The 14644-nt window shown below is 39.0% G+C and overlaps 1 protein-coding gene and 1 gene segment (V, D, J or C); one reads left to right on the top strand and one right to left on the bottom strand.

Moving 5' to 3' along the window:
• Positions 1 to 3155: 3155 nt before the first annotated feature.
• Positions 3156 to 7111, top strand: LOC311036535 (T cell receptor beta chain MC.7.G5-like). The segment is given in 5 exons: positions 3156 to 3352; positions 5294 to 5629; positions 5757 to 5810; positions 6071 to 6177; positions 6469 to 7111.
• Positions 7112 to 9165: 2054 nt separating this feature from the next.
• paplna (papilin a, proteoglycan-like sulfated glycoprotein) overlaps positions 9166 to 14644 on the bottom strand; it is a 29766-nt gene continuing 24287 nt past the window's right edge. The window contains exons 20-27 of one of the 2 annotated variants that reach the window (XM_084045078.1): positions 13763 to 13921; positions 13478 to 13605; positions 13080 to 13131; positions 12511 to 12657; positions 12083 to 12210; positions 11496 to 11604; positions 10633 to 10808; positions 9166 to 10477 (exon numbers count right to left, since the gene is read on the bottom strand). In XM_084045078.1, coding sequence (XP_083901204.1) covers positions 10317 to 10477; positions 10633 to 10808; positions 11496 to 11604; positions 12083 to 12210; positions 12511 to 12657; positions 13080 to 13131; positions 13478 to 13605; positions 13763 to 13921 — 1060 coding nt within the window. In that variant the 3' untranslated portion in view covers positions 9166 to 10316. The remainder of the gene's footprint in view (positions 10478 to 10632; positions 10809 to 11495; positions 11605 to 12082; positions 12211 to 12510; positions 12658 to 13079; positions 13132 to 13477; positions 13606 to 13762; positions 13922 to 14644) is intronic. The other variant, XM_084045079.1, reaches the window with a different exon arrangement.

The raw sequence follows: 14644 nt of genomic DNA, 5'->3' as shown, positions 1-14644 counted from the left end.
GAACACTTTAGTAACTTAGTATACTTTTGTAGATTTTGATTATTATTACAAAACATAGGCTACATTACCCACTTCAGTCCTATAAACATTTCGGCCATTTGAAAGTAGCTCACAATGCCTAAAGATATTTATACATTAATACATTTGAAAACTTGTGAAATGGGACATTCTGCATTAGAGTACTTTTACTTTTGGTACCTTGTTTACATTTTGATACGAATACGTTTGTACTTTTACTCTGAATTCCGGACTATTTAACAGAGTATTTCTACATTGCAGTACCCCCCCCCCCCCTGTTATTAAATGTTTCGATGAATTGAGTACAAAGGACCCCAATAAACATAGTGCTTTCTTACTGTACTACTTCCTTGTGCTTGTCTTTGCAAACTGTTAATTAAGTATTCAATCAATCAATCAGATTATTATTATTGTTAGGAGGCGATACGTAAGGGAGCGGGTTTTTTTCGGTGGAGGCGACGGAGGCGCGCCATCTTCAAAGGAATGTCGGGCCCCATTAAAGCGTCACCAGGGGCCCCATTGTGGTTGGAGAATGTGGTCCGTGTGCAGTGGAGATTTTACCAAACACACATTTCCTGCCATCCATATCAGAGGCTATAAGACTGTAGTTATATCACGCTGATCAATATATCTCCAACTAGAAAAAGCGCTCCTCGGAGCCAGGTCAGGTAGGTTACTGTGGCCTCCTGGTGGTGCTATAATAGCCCAATGTGAAAAGGGTGCCATTTTTTCTTACGCCTTGCACGGCAATTGGACACTGCATTCATGATTTGTTTTGCTAGACCTGCTGGTGGCGCTAACAGGCCAATGTTAAAAGGGTGGCATTTGTTCCTCAACATAGTGTGGCTGTGCGTTCAAAGTTTGACCGCAATCGGACGCTACGTTCATGATTTTTCCTTGACCTCTAGGGAGTGCGCATACAAAGTTTTACACAGATCGGTGCAGTTATAGGTAAAAATACGAATCGGCCTGTTATAGCGCCACCATGAGGCTGATTTGAAATTCAAGTGCCATTTCTTCCTCGGCATATGGGATTGTGCGTGCAAAATTTCACGGAAATTGCATGCTGTGTTCATGATTTAAGGCATTTTGTTCAAAGCAGAGCACTCCTGCAAACTTTGGAATCCATTTTAGCCAATCAGGATGGAATATGAAAAATCTGAAAGACCTGTTTCGTTTAATGACTATAGAGATACTGTGTACCGATTTGCGTGATGTCTGGACAAAATCTGTAGGAGTACTGTCAAGAAATATGTTTTGCAACAAGTGGCCTCCTGGTGGCGCTATAACAGACCCATGTGAAAAAATGGGGCAGAGGTTCTGAATTGGCATCCAGGGAGTGTGTGTGCTCAGTTTCGCTGCGATCAAGCCAGCGGTGCCGGAGATTAGCTGTCCACAGACAGAATGACACACACACACAGGACGGACAGGGTGCAAAATAGCAAAACATACTCTCGCAATGCCTTTTGGCCTGGCAGAGACAATAACAAGGCAAGAGGTGTGCAAGCAAACTGTGCATAACTTTGAGCCCAAACCGAAGCTCATCTCCTTTCATTTGGGGTGTCTGATAGATTGATAGTTTTTTTTACTAGTACTACAGGCTTCACAATTAAACAGATGCTTAATGGGTCAACTAATAAAGGATGCAGTAAATGCCAATGCTTGAATGGCCTTTGAATAAATCCAAAGGAAACAACTTATGAACTAGACCAATTGGACTGTCCATGTTGCATAATTTATTACATCAGTGCACAGAGTTACTCAGTGTAACGGTAGCTGTCATTGTAGAAGTTACATTAATGGTTTATAGTAGGCTTAGGCTTACTACAATCTAAAAGAATAATTTTGCTAAACCAACCAGGCCTATACTCTGTGGGACATTCTGTGTAGGACAGCTGAAATAAGAGCAATATTTGACGTTTCCAAACAATTCTTCTGGCAGACAGATTGATTGATTGATTGATTGATTGATTGATTGATTGCATTCTTTATTAACACGATTTAGGTCTACAGGTAGTAGGCCTACAGTCAAAGCTTATACTAAAAGGATAACACAAAACACCCAAGGGGCTTTTGTGCACAAGAATCTCAATATTCATGCAGTTAAAACTGGGACCTCTACAATGCCTACATCCTTAATATGTTTCAAGCTGCAGCTCAGGATGTCATGATATCTTAAGAAAAATGGCAACTGGGAGGGATGTAAACATGTGACCAACAGAGCACCTACAAGGAAACACAAAAAGCTTACCTTTCCTCCCCTCCCCACTCTCACTGCTTTTCTTAGAGCTGACAGAAATAGCACCAATCAGCATGGAAGAAGTTCAAACTCTTTCAGCATCCCCCCTGGCTGTGCACCTGTTCTCAGGGGCAGATAGAGAGAGATGGGGGGTGAGATATGGACAAGTCAAGTGGGGTTAGGCAAAAAGAGAGACTGAGAAATAATCGAGGTTTTTGTGTAATGCTTTTTCACTGTGGGGACAGGGGGCCACGGTGATACAATCCTATAGAGCTGCCGTACAAAAACCTCCTCCCATTCACTTGTATTGTGTAGAGCACTGTTCAGTACCTGATACCATTGTTACAGGGAAAAACATCAATATCCAACACCATGAGGGACTCCAATGTATTCATGGCAATGTATATTTGATTTTAACTGGTCACCTGAGAAAAATAAAATAGAAATGATCCAATTCTTACATGCTCAATCTGGCTGTTTTTACTCACTCCTATTTCATAAAAACACAACCATTGAGATCATTGGAGCCAATCTAAAGGACATCTAAGACCCAAATGTATAATGAAGAGTGTGTTTGGTTATTTGTCTAATTAAGGATTATGGAAAGTTTGGACTTTTCTGTTGAGGATGCAATCAGTGTGACACTGGCAGCGAGGTCTACTTTGGAAATGGAACAAAACTCACTGTTTTGGGTAAGTCAGAACTCTTACAATTTTACTGTACTGCAATAAATAGCAAATTGCAAGCATGTATGGTTGAAAACCCACATGCAAATTGCAAGCATGTGGGTTAATGTAAAACCTGAAATATTGGACTGAACTGAGAACACTGTGACCAACACTGAACCTGCATACTTTGGCAATGGGACCAAACTGACAGTTTTAGGTAAATATAATATTATTATCTTAATGTATATTTTTGTTGCATTTCATGTTTCCTTAGCAGCACAGAAATAGGGATAGATGGACAATATACTGTACTGTGTTCTGAAATAATTCTGGTAAGGAATGATGGCAGATTCATGCACACTATTTCTATACTGTGACAATGCAAACGAAGCATACTTTGGAAGTGGAACAAAGTTGACTGTTTTGGGTAAGACAATGCATATTATGGTTAAAATACATGTAACAAACACTGGTTTATTTCAATGGCATGTCAACTATAACAGTAGTTTAGGTAAAATGTTTACAGTTGTATTAGTACACTCAACTTTTTGGTGTTGAGCTTTGTTGCTGTGCCAATAACGAAGCCTATTTCGGCCAAGGCACAAAATTGACTGTTCTTGGTAAGTAAGCTATGAAATTTTCACTTCATGATTCCAGCAATAAGTGAGACAAAATAATTGTGAGGCTGACAATTATAGAATTTAATACGTTTTGTACACAAATAGTAGCAACAGACTGTCGATAAAGGTAAGTAGTAATATAGTGTGGAAAAATAAGAGGCCAGCAAACCTTTGACTACAATCTGAATTAAAAAAGAGGGCCATATGCAACAGCTTGAGGTCAATTTAAATGCTGATTGTGTGCACGGTGCTGGTGGATTTGCCAAACTTTGCTTACTTTGGTGAAGGAACCAAACTAATGGTCAGGTGAGAAAATATATGTAATGTTCACTAAATATTGTCAGACAATACTGTGAAATATATGCTATGTCATTAGAACACTTTCTTCTTTGGTTCTCTTTTTAAAATCTTTCGCAAGGCTTTGTTTATATATTGACTCCAATAACATTTAAAAGTCATAATAATAAACATAATGTTTAATTAGTTGACTTAAGTGAGATTCCATTGAGATACAGAGAGAACTGCATTGGTACTATGGAAGTCTTATTAAAGTGCCACAAAGGAAGACTAATTTCTAAATGTTATTTACTAAGCTCTTAACATTTAACACACTGTTAAGCTCTTAACACACGTTATCGAAGGCATAGTTTGGAGCTGAAAAAAAAAAACCTCACTGTTTAGGTAAGAAAATGTATCATAAATAATCGAGGAATGTAAGTAAGGAGAATGTGCAAAATCTATACTTAATGACATACTCATACTTTTAGACATTTTGATAGTTTGCCTTGTTTTAGCGTATAAGCAGAATCTACAGTATGTTCTTCAGCGGTAGAGCTGTGGTAATGGCACAATGCCCAGATTATCACTCTCATAGCATAAGTTCTTATCAGTGCACAAGCCTCTGTGAGCTCCCAGTCTGAGGCTTTCTTTGGGAATGGAACTAAACTAACGGTCTTAGGTAAGGTAACAAACAACAATACTAAATGTAATGTTATGCAATGCTATACATAATGTGTAATCTGATTGGATTTAGGGTAATACTTAACTATGAAGAACTTATATTGATTATACAGTAGTTCAGTAGTTTAGTAAAGACAAAAAAAGAAAAGAAAAAGGATAGAAACAGTGATACAATGACAAAAGGTCAGAAAGATGTTCAACGCATTGGGCCAGGGAATAAAAAAAGAAAAACTAAAACAAAAGTTTTATACAAATTTGGGTTGATAATTAGGGTGAATTTCAGTTTTTACTGAGTACAAACTCAGTCAGTGTGAACAATTACGAATTTGCTTACTTTGGCAGTGGCATCAAACTAACTGTTAAGAAATTAACTAGAACGTACCTAAAGTTCTTACCTTGAATTTTCTCTGAACTTTTAATATTTTTATATGGGTAAATTATACTGTAGGCTGATAGAAACCAGTTTAACCTGCGGTCCAATCGCTTCTATTGTTTATTATTTTCCTTTTGTTGCTATTAGCAGTTTATAATAAAGAAAACCATTTTGAAATGTGAATTCATCTTTTGAGTCTGCTGAAAACAAACACACAAATATTTTAACCTGTAATTTCTATGCAGAATCAGATGATGACATTGTAATTTAATTGTTGTGTGTCTTTCTACATCTAGAAGTCAGGATATAACTTATAATTAACAATTATGTATTTTACTGTAGGTTGGAGCACTGCATACTTTGAGGACCTTCAAAAAGCTTTAGTTAAATTACTTTTTTGTCTATCCAATTCCAGACCCTAAAGTCAAAGGCACACCACCACCCACAGTCGAAATCCTTCCACCTTCTACAAAGGAGTGTAAAAAGAAGACCCTTGTATGTGTGGCCGCTGGCTTCTACCCAGACCATGTCACTGTGTCCTGGGAGGTAAACGAGGTCAATCGCATTGCAGGAGTGGTGACTGATAATGCAGCCTTGCAGGATGAAGACACCAAACTGTACACCATCACCAGCCGATTGAAGGTCCCAGCTGAGGAGTGGAACCAAGCCAACAATAAATTTGACTGCATTATCGGCTTCTTTGATGGGAATACTACCACCCCTTACGAAAAGTCAATTTACGGAGTTTCAGGTATATTTAGATATGTAGTGGGATATACTAAAACATTGCCTGTGTTGATAATTTGTATGGTAAAAAAAAGGCAAGCACCCAATTAAACTAATCTAATTTTGTCTAATCATTTCTGTGTTTCTGTAAGGTGAAGGTGAAGGTGCAGGTGCAGGTGCAGGTGCAGGTACAGGCATCACAAAAGGTAAGAACACTATTTGTATTGTCCAGTATAGGCATTGACTCTGTCAGAGATATGGAGCATCATTCCCACTGAGGCAATGCATGCTAAAAATATATATATATACTCATGGCACACTTAAGTTGCTTCAGACAAAAACCTTTCCACCAATGACTTTTTTTATTTTTGTTTTGTTTTGATTAATAGATGTCAAAAGTATGTAGTTTGACTATTTGGAAGCAAATAACTGTGTGTTATTAAATGTATGTTTTAATTTTCTACAGAAGAGTATTTGAAGATCACACAAACTGCCAAGCTGTCCTACATCTTCTTCCTCGCCAAGAGCAGCTTCTATGGACTCTTCCTCATGGCTTTACTGTGGAGGATTCAGGTTGGTTCTTGTTCTTTCAGTATATTGTCCCTTTAACATGCACATCTGTACAATGTGTGACTTGTGAATGTCCCCGCATCAAGGTCACCAAGATAAACTGCTCTACTTATAATCATAAAATAAAGTGATTTGGATTGTGATGTACTGTACACTAAGCAGATAAAATAGTTCACAAAAGACTGTGACTGTAAGTTAAGTGGAGTGAACTAAAGCATGGAAGGTATTGTTTTTTGTAGTAAACATATTATTGTAAAAATAAGACACTAAATATAATTTCATTCTGTTACACAGGGGCAATCTAAGAAGCAATGCAACTGAATTCTGAGCAGTCACCATGGCAACCAAGTTCAGGAGATGAACTATCATTTTCTTTCATTCAGTAATACAAATTTAAAGCTACAATCCGTAATTTTCATCCTTATATTCCATTTGAATTATTATAAGGTCATTTTAACTAGTCCTGCCTGAAGCTCATAAGCCCAATATATCCCCTGGTCAATGGTGGCTTCCCTCTTGAATGAGCAGTAGATGCTTTGTTTCCCATGCAGGAGATCAGGTTTAGAATCCCGGGTGTTACACTTGCAAATCTCTCCATTGGGAGAGGACATTAAACTTACATCATTTCTAGCTTTAAAGCATAGTAGATATATTTTGATGTGTATAGTGGCTTTGTAGATATGTTCTATCTTATGTCAAAGGAAAGGAAGAAAACTGATCAAATACTCGGCCAATCCTGTATTTACAAGAGGAACTATATCTGACACTTTTTCTTACCAAAATGAATGCATGTGTAAAAGTAAAAGCATGTGAATACATCATTATAGCCTATTCATTTCCTTTGTAATTAATGTCTCTTTTTGTGCAGTTGCTAACAGATTTATCATGACATATATGAAGTACTGTAGTGTATACTCAATTAAAGTTTTTCAGAAAATCAAGTTTCTTCTTTTTGACCAGAGGTATGTGACAGACGTGTCAGAGATCAGTATGACTATGCTTCCCAGGCTTGTGTATTTCTCATACAAATAAACACAAGGCCAATGCGATTGTCAACTTGAATTAGCTAAACTAAAGGCAACAAGATACAACATACTAAATAACTATTATTTACTCCCACTGCCAAAACACAACTTACAGTATGTCAACTTTGTATTGCTCTCTTGTCAATAATGATTTTGGATAATTTGTTCCCATCAAAGTTATTAAATGTTAATTTTGTATAAACTGGTTTGGATGATATACATATTCTACATTAGTATTTCCCCTCAAATCAAGTTAACAATAGTTTAAGTTTGGGTCCCGCCATTATCATTCCCATCAGCACAGATACAGTAGTGTAGCGTAGTGTTTTTAGCAACATACGTATCAGTCAAATTTATGAGAATTAATCTATTTCTTCCCCACTTGTGAAGAGAAGTTTCCATAAGCATTATTAGATCTGAGCTCAATCAGTTATCAAGGCTCAGCCTGTCAATAAAGGTGCCCTCATCATCCATATATCAGCACACATTTAGTGTAGGAGGGTCGATGGTGGTGTATTTTCAGCAGAATGCCTTTCTGTGACATACATGAGAACTCATCTATTTCTTGCCCACATGTGAAGCAAAGTTTCCATAAGCGTAATCAGATCTGAGATCAGTTTAATTCTGCTGCTCCTAAGGAGGGTTGTTTTTGGTCATGTCTTTTTTCCTCTGATAAAAACTGAAAGATAACTTTCAAAGATCCCTCTTTTGACATTTACCGCATTGCAAACTGTTTGTGACTTATAAGGATCTCCCCAATAATTATTAATTTGACGTTCCTTAGGTTATTGGTTGTCAAATTTGTTTTTCAGTTTTTCCACTGCACACAGTTGACATTTGCATAGGCAAGTGTGAGGTTACAACACCCCAGTAGCAGTACAGGAAATCATTGTTCTCATCTTTGTAAATGTGAGGGTTGTATATGTTGGTGGCAGATATGAAACTGCAGGGGAGTAGAGAACAGCACTAGAGAAGAGGATGTGGTCACGGCGTAGGCTGTAGATCATGTTTAGTACCAAGAAATGACAGATGTGAAACCTTCAACCTAACCACAACCTTATGCCGTGCAAAGAACACCTGCCTCTCTGCAACCACCATCTCTGCAGGTCTCTGTGCAAACAGAAACTGAAGAGAGAGCGTGTATTATTTTCTATGTCAACTGTTGATGCAGTGTGTGTGTGTGTGTGTGTGTGTGTGTGTGTTGTCACCAGCTGTTACTTATAATCTGGTTTATAAATACTGTTGTGTGTTTTAGTCTCCTGGTTTGAATGCAAGAACACAGATGCAAAACACATTTGTGATTGCAAGTCTTAATTAAATAAAACTATACTAATGAATATCAATGAATATAAATTATCAATGTGTATGATATCGCTACTTTTAACACTACTTCAATAATGAAATATCATAATATATTGTAGTTTAAGCACTGGGATCCCTATGTAGCTAGCTGTACATGTACTGTTTTGTACATATTTAGCCAAAAATAAAGGGCATATCCGATTATCACCACTTTTATCAGTCATTTGTATACTTTAGTTTTGGTATTTTTGTTAATCAAAGTTTATTCATGTGTTGAGTGAATTTCAGAAACCTTGGGCAGTTGAAACCTGTTCAATTTCCATTATACGCTTACATAAATCGAAGTCAGTGAAAAAATCATTCCTGTTTAACACATCATCTGGGGCCCTAATTTAGTAATTTGTATGCTGTGGCCAAAAGCCAAGGGTCTAGAACAGTGTTTATCTGTAGTGTACACAGTAAAATCCCAGTCCATGAGTACACTCTTAAAGTTAAAATGATAAGTAAGTGATATTTGTTTGTTAGAGTATTTGTAAAATAGCTCTATGCTGATAGTAATCATTGCTGAGTGTTTGTTCAGTGGCCTCTCCGTTTCTACAATTCTAGTGGTAAAAGGTGGAATGACACGTTGCAAAGAAAATATATACACTAAACCACCACAGAATTAAGCAAAATATCATTCTTATTATCAAATAATTACAAAAAACAAACACAAATACAAGATAAAATCACAGTTCTGGTGAAGTCACCTCACAACAGAATGTACAATCCTTTATGAATATTTTATAGACACATCTGCATTAGAGCACTAAAACACAATTGTCTGAAATGGTACAACAATCAAAGAAAACTTCAATGGGAATGGATTGGTAAATTCTTTGAATGACCCCAAAGGCAGGTTAACTGAGTCTCTTTAAAATAGAGACCATGTCGCATGCTATGGGTCCAGGAAATAAGGAAAGAATACCTGAAAGATTAGGGGGGCAGAGAGAGAGAGAGAGAGAGAAAAGAGAGAGTCAGAACAAAAGTGTGTGTGTGCGTGTGCGTGTGCGCGTGCGTGTGCGCGTGCGCGTGCGCGTGCGTGCGTGTGCGAGTGCACATACACATCTTGCCAAAGTTTTGCTGTTGCGTCATCACATATACTACTCACAGCTATGGCACCCAACTTCTTTCTATTAACCACAGTTTACATTCCTGCTTTACATGTTTTGAGTAGCAGTATTCAAAAACACTCCCTGAACAAGCATAATTATGCTGTAGATTAAATTCAATCTGACAGATGTTATCTACACCTAAAGCATATCGTTGCTGTTGGGCAGAAACCCTGCATCTCCATATTTCAACGTATATATATTCTTTCTCTGTAAATGAATGCCCTACTTTGTCATACTAGTGTCACACAAAGTAGCAAAAAAATTGCCGATCTACAAGCACAAAGAGAGGGAGGTAAAGTGTGTATGTGGGTTCCATAAATATTGAACCAGCTTGTGACTAAATAATAACTACACTCGATCCATTGGAACACAGGTTCTTTTTTACATTTCCTGTAAAAGTAACAGTTTTGGACAAGGTTTCCACCCGACAGTGACAATATGTCCCTTTTTATGCATTGTGGCACATCAGTACATGTTTCATTACACAGTCCAGTAGGATCAGGGTTGTGGTATTTTGAATCCTGTTGGCGGTTCCATAAGTTCAAAACGCAACATGCAGTCCTCCAAGTTGGTCCTCCAATGTTAGCGACAGTGATTTACCCTTCCCCATTCCGTCCAATAGTCGTTCAAGTTTTTTAAGCTTTCTCAGCTGTGCATGGCTCTATCCCAGCCGGCCAATCCTGTCATTCTTCTGCGAATGCCTGGTACAGCTTGCACAGCAGAAACTGTTGTAATAAGGGTTTGAGCAGAGACGGGCATACACTATCAATTCACAGTTGGCAAGCTCAGGCTGGTCCACGCATTCTGGCGGCACGTCTATAGCTGGATGAGACATAGGAGAGGAAACCAGTGTTATTTTGTGTAGACAGGTTGAGATCTATTTTTATCAATAGGTTTACAGTCTTTAGTATAACGTCAGATTTGTTCAGATACACACATCGAGATCAGAGGGGAAATAATTACACTTTTTATTTCACCTTGCTGAGTGTCTTTGTGCACCCTGACTTCAGCCGTGGCGCTGACAGAGTAGATTCCAGTGTAGGCGTTACAGGTATAGGTACCCTCGTCCACCGGCTGCACGTTGTTCAAGATCAGACTCCCGTCTGATGACATCAGAACATTACGACCGTCTGGAAGCACTGGAACACCATTTCTATGGTAACACAGGAAGAAGCCATGACCCGGTTCAGGCTAGTTGGTCTTCTGATATTGTTAGTGGTTCAAGCCTGATCTGAAACCCTTGTTTTTGTGCTAGTTTTTTTTCCTCCTTTGAGAATTTCCGTGAGATGGTAAACGGTAGAGACATGACATTTTACAGTGAGTGGAAGTTGTGTGCATTACTTGAACACACAAAAAATTACACCAATTGGCCAAACGCTATTATCAAAGTTCAAAAGTCATAACTCCTAAGCCGTGAGTCTTATTTACACAAAAAATGCTACAGATATTTATCCTAATTCTACAAATTTGCCTGAAGAACTACACAAGTCCATCTCACTAGATTGTCTGCCATTTTGAATTTGATTAAAGATTTTTTTTAAAATTACATCAAAACCATAGGTCCAATTGCTACCGGTCAATAATGGACCAAGCTTATCAAAACTGACATACGGGTTGTTCATATCTTGTTTCGTTTTAAGGATATTAACCAATTAACTTCAAAAAGGCATGGCACGCCAGATAGACCAATAGACCAAAGTAAACATCCGTTGGGCCACTCTTCACAAAACGTGCACATTTTTGAGTCTGGCTTAAGACATGAGAACCAGTTCAGTCCTGTTCAATCTAACAGGATAAATTATGTAAGTCATTTAGGACATATTGTTCTATTAATTAATACCTGGACCATGCTACGTTGACATTTTCTCCTGACACCACACAGGGGAGCACGGCGTTGCTGCCCTGAGACACCTGGATGTTGTTAGGAGCTGTGGTGATCCTCAGTTCTGCTACAGAATGACACCAGGGCAAGATGAACAGCATTATTATCAACTTGACCTAATTAAATGTATACTGTATAGAGGAGATATCCAAAGGAGGACTGACTTGAAACCATGTATTTAGACATTGAGGTGAGGTTTGAATGCGGAAGTACTTTCCAAATGTTGTGATATGCACCTTGACTAGCATTGTTTTATCTGGTCAACTACACTAACGTATGTTATGTAACAATGCTATTTTAACCCATCTGTATGGTAAATGTACGCTAATACAATATAAATAGCACATGTGCAGTGGTTGGAGGTGGTCTGCCTATTCTTATATTGACTTGACTTGAACTATGTTAAACTGCATGTTATTATCTCTATGTATTAAAATTAAATAAATAAACAAATACAGCTGCCTTGTCAGTGCTGGGATTTGAATTAGCAAGGTTTCAGTTTCAGTACTAGTCAGCAGATGGTGCTGATGGTGCCATTAGTATACCTTGGACTCTGAGCTGTAGCTGCCTCTGCTCCAGCTGGTGGTGGGTGGAGGCAGTGCAGGTGTAGACCCCTGAGTCATCAGACTTGAGCTGGGTGATGGTCAGGGTGCCATCTGTAAGGTGGGTGTGCCTGCAACAAGCAGTCAGACAGTCAAACAAGAGTCATATTGAGAGTGTTCTACAGCAGTGGTTCTCAAAGTGGGGTCAGCTGTGGGGAGTGGGAACCAGCTAAATAAATAGCTGATAGTTAGGAACCAAATTGACTATTATAGGTCTGTAACGCTGAGAGTTATTATGGGAGTCCATGGCCAAATGCATACCAAACTGGGGGTCCTTGAAATTAAAAAACTCTTCTAGAACAAGTGGTTTAGAAAAGATTCCGAAAATCTGTATTGAACACAATAATGCAAGCAATATCAGTCAATCTTACCTGGATGAGCTGAGGGCCTGTCCGTCCCTGGTCCAGTGAATGTTCACAGAGGGGAGGGCTGAGGCAGGCAGTATCCTGCAGGACAGTGTGGCAGTTTGTCCTGCTCGAATTTCCAGCAGAGAAGATCCTGATCGCTCTATGCTGAACCTGAGTGAGTATCACAGGTATATGTTTTAGTTTGTTTATGTGTGCATGTCCCATTCACCATGTTTGGACACGCACGCACGAGCACACACCATACAGTAATAAAGTATTCATAATATTGAACCTGTTGTCCACAATACACTTCTCATTTCTCGCAACCTGTTACAGCACATGGATGAGTGTTTCTAATAAGGGTATTTGTTGTGATCCCTGAGGAGAAATTACTTCTCTTTCATTTGACTCATCCTATAAGGGTGCTGCTCCAAATGAGCAATTAGGGGTTCAGTCAGTGTCTTGCTCAGGGACACCTCTACACAAAGCCTGGAGATGGCCGCACTAACCCCTGAGCCACTGGCGCCCCCTAATGGATATACAGTATACTGTACACTAGAGAGTCAGAACCAGTGAGTAGAGATGGCGCTTACTTGGGAGATGGTCCATCACCTGGCAGCGGTGGAGTTGGGACAAACGGAGGTTCTGTGTCACACACACACACACACACACACACACACACACACACACACACACACACACACACACACACACACACACACACACACACACACACACACACACACACACACACACACACACACACACACACACACACACACACACACACACACACACACACACACACACACACACACACACAAGATGAGCATGTTCTGATACACCCTATGACATCAGACTTTCAACTTATTGGTTTAGATTTATACAACATAGGTTACACATCATTTTGGATTGACAGAAATATTATTTTACATTCTTGTTTGCATTCACTGTGTTGAATACTATTTATACTAGAGGGGTGCTATATTACCTGAGACAGACAAGTATACGTAGCGGTGGTCTCTAGTCTGTTCACGTGTGGCTACACACAGGAACCAACCTGAATCCGACTTCATGAGAGGACCAACTAACAAAGAGCCATTAGGCTGCTGGTGATGCCTGGGAAGAATATGAAAAAGGGAAGTGAATTCAAAAACTATTTAAGATACATAAAAAAAAACACAACCTTAGAAGCAAATCAGAATGAGTTCAAATCAGCTGGTTTTATCCAATTGTCTCTTCAAATGAATCCATGAGTGGCTGTATTTTCACTAACCTGCTAGTGGAGAGAGGGACACCATCCTTTCTCCACTCCACTATGATGGTTGAGGAAGGAGGTGGAGTTACTCTGCAGGGCAGAACCACCGTCTGGCCCACCAGAGCTTCAACTGTGGAGGGGTCCGTCTTATCGATGCTCACTCCTCCTAGGATCAAACTGAAGGAAAGTAATGGGGTGCAAGACAGAGACAGAAAAGAAAAAAAGAAAGAAAGGGGAAGGAAGGAAGGAAAGAAAGAAAGAAAGAAAGGGGGAGGGAATGAAGGGATGAAGTAAAGAAAGAAAGAAGTCACTTTATGCTCCACTCTTGGTACTAGTGCTAGTGATGATCACCAAAGCAGGCATAAAGATCAGCCATAGTCTGGCTTTCAGTAGAGGGCTGAGAAAGAGAAACAGCATTGGGCTGTATGAAGAACATGCACTGACAGTACTGAAGAAATGGACAATACAACCCACTAAGAGACAAGGAAATTCACATACTCACTCTACAAGTGTTAGAAGCTAAGGGTGGTCTACAGGAACACTAGGAAACTGTTTGGACAATGTAGATATGGAACCTTCCCAGTAGCATAAAAGACGATAGGAACTGAGAACAAATGTTTACTTACAATAATAGGTTCCCCATGTAATGTAATGCAATAATTCCCAGGGGTATTTTCCTGCAATATTGCCAATTGATGCTGCCCAAAAAGTTGCCCTATGTACAGTACCACTGAAAGCTAACCCACATCTACTAAAAAGAAATAGGCTACAATGTGTTGTCCTAGGAAAGGAACTAGTACGGAACCGGACATAAAGGTAGAAGAAGGTGTAAACGTGGAGTTTAGTGACTACAGACAGACTAGAACGAATGGAGCATCACAGCAGATCCTTTTATTAGTT

This window comes from Gymnoscopelus microlampas (genome assembly GCF_963454915.1).
Source record: "Gymnoscopelus microlampas genome assembly, chromosome: 20".
NCBI classification, from domain to species: domain Eukaryota; kingdom Metazoa; phylum Chordata; class Actinopteri; order Myctophiformes; family Myctophidae; genus Gymnoscopelus; species Gymnoscopelus microlampas.
This window is presented reverse-complemented; position numbering and strand designations above follow the sequence as displayed.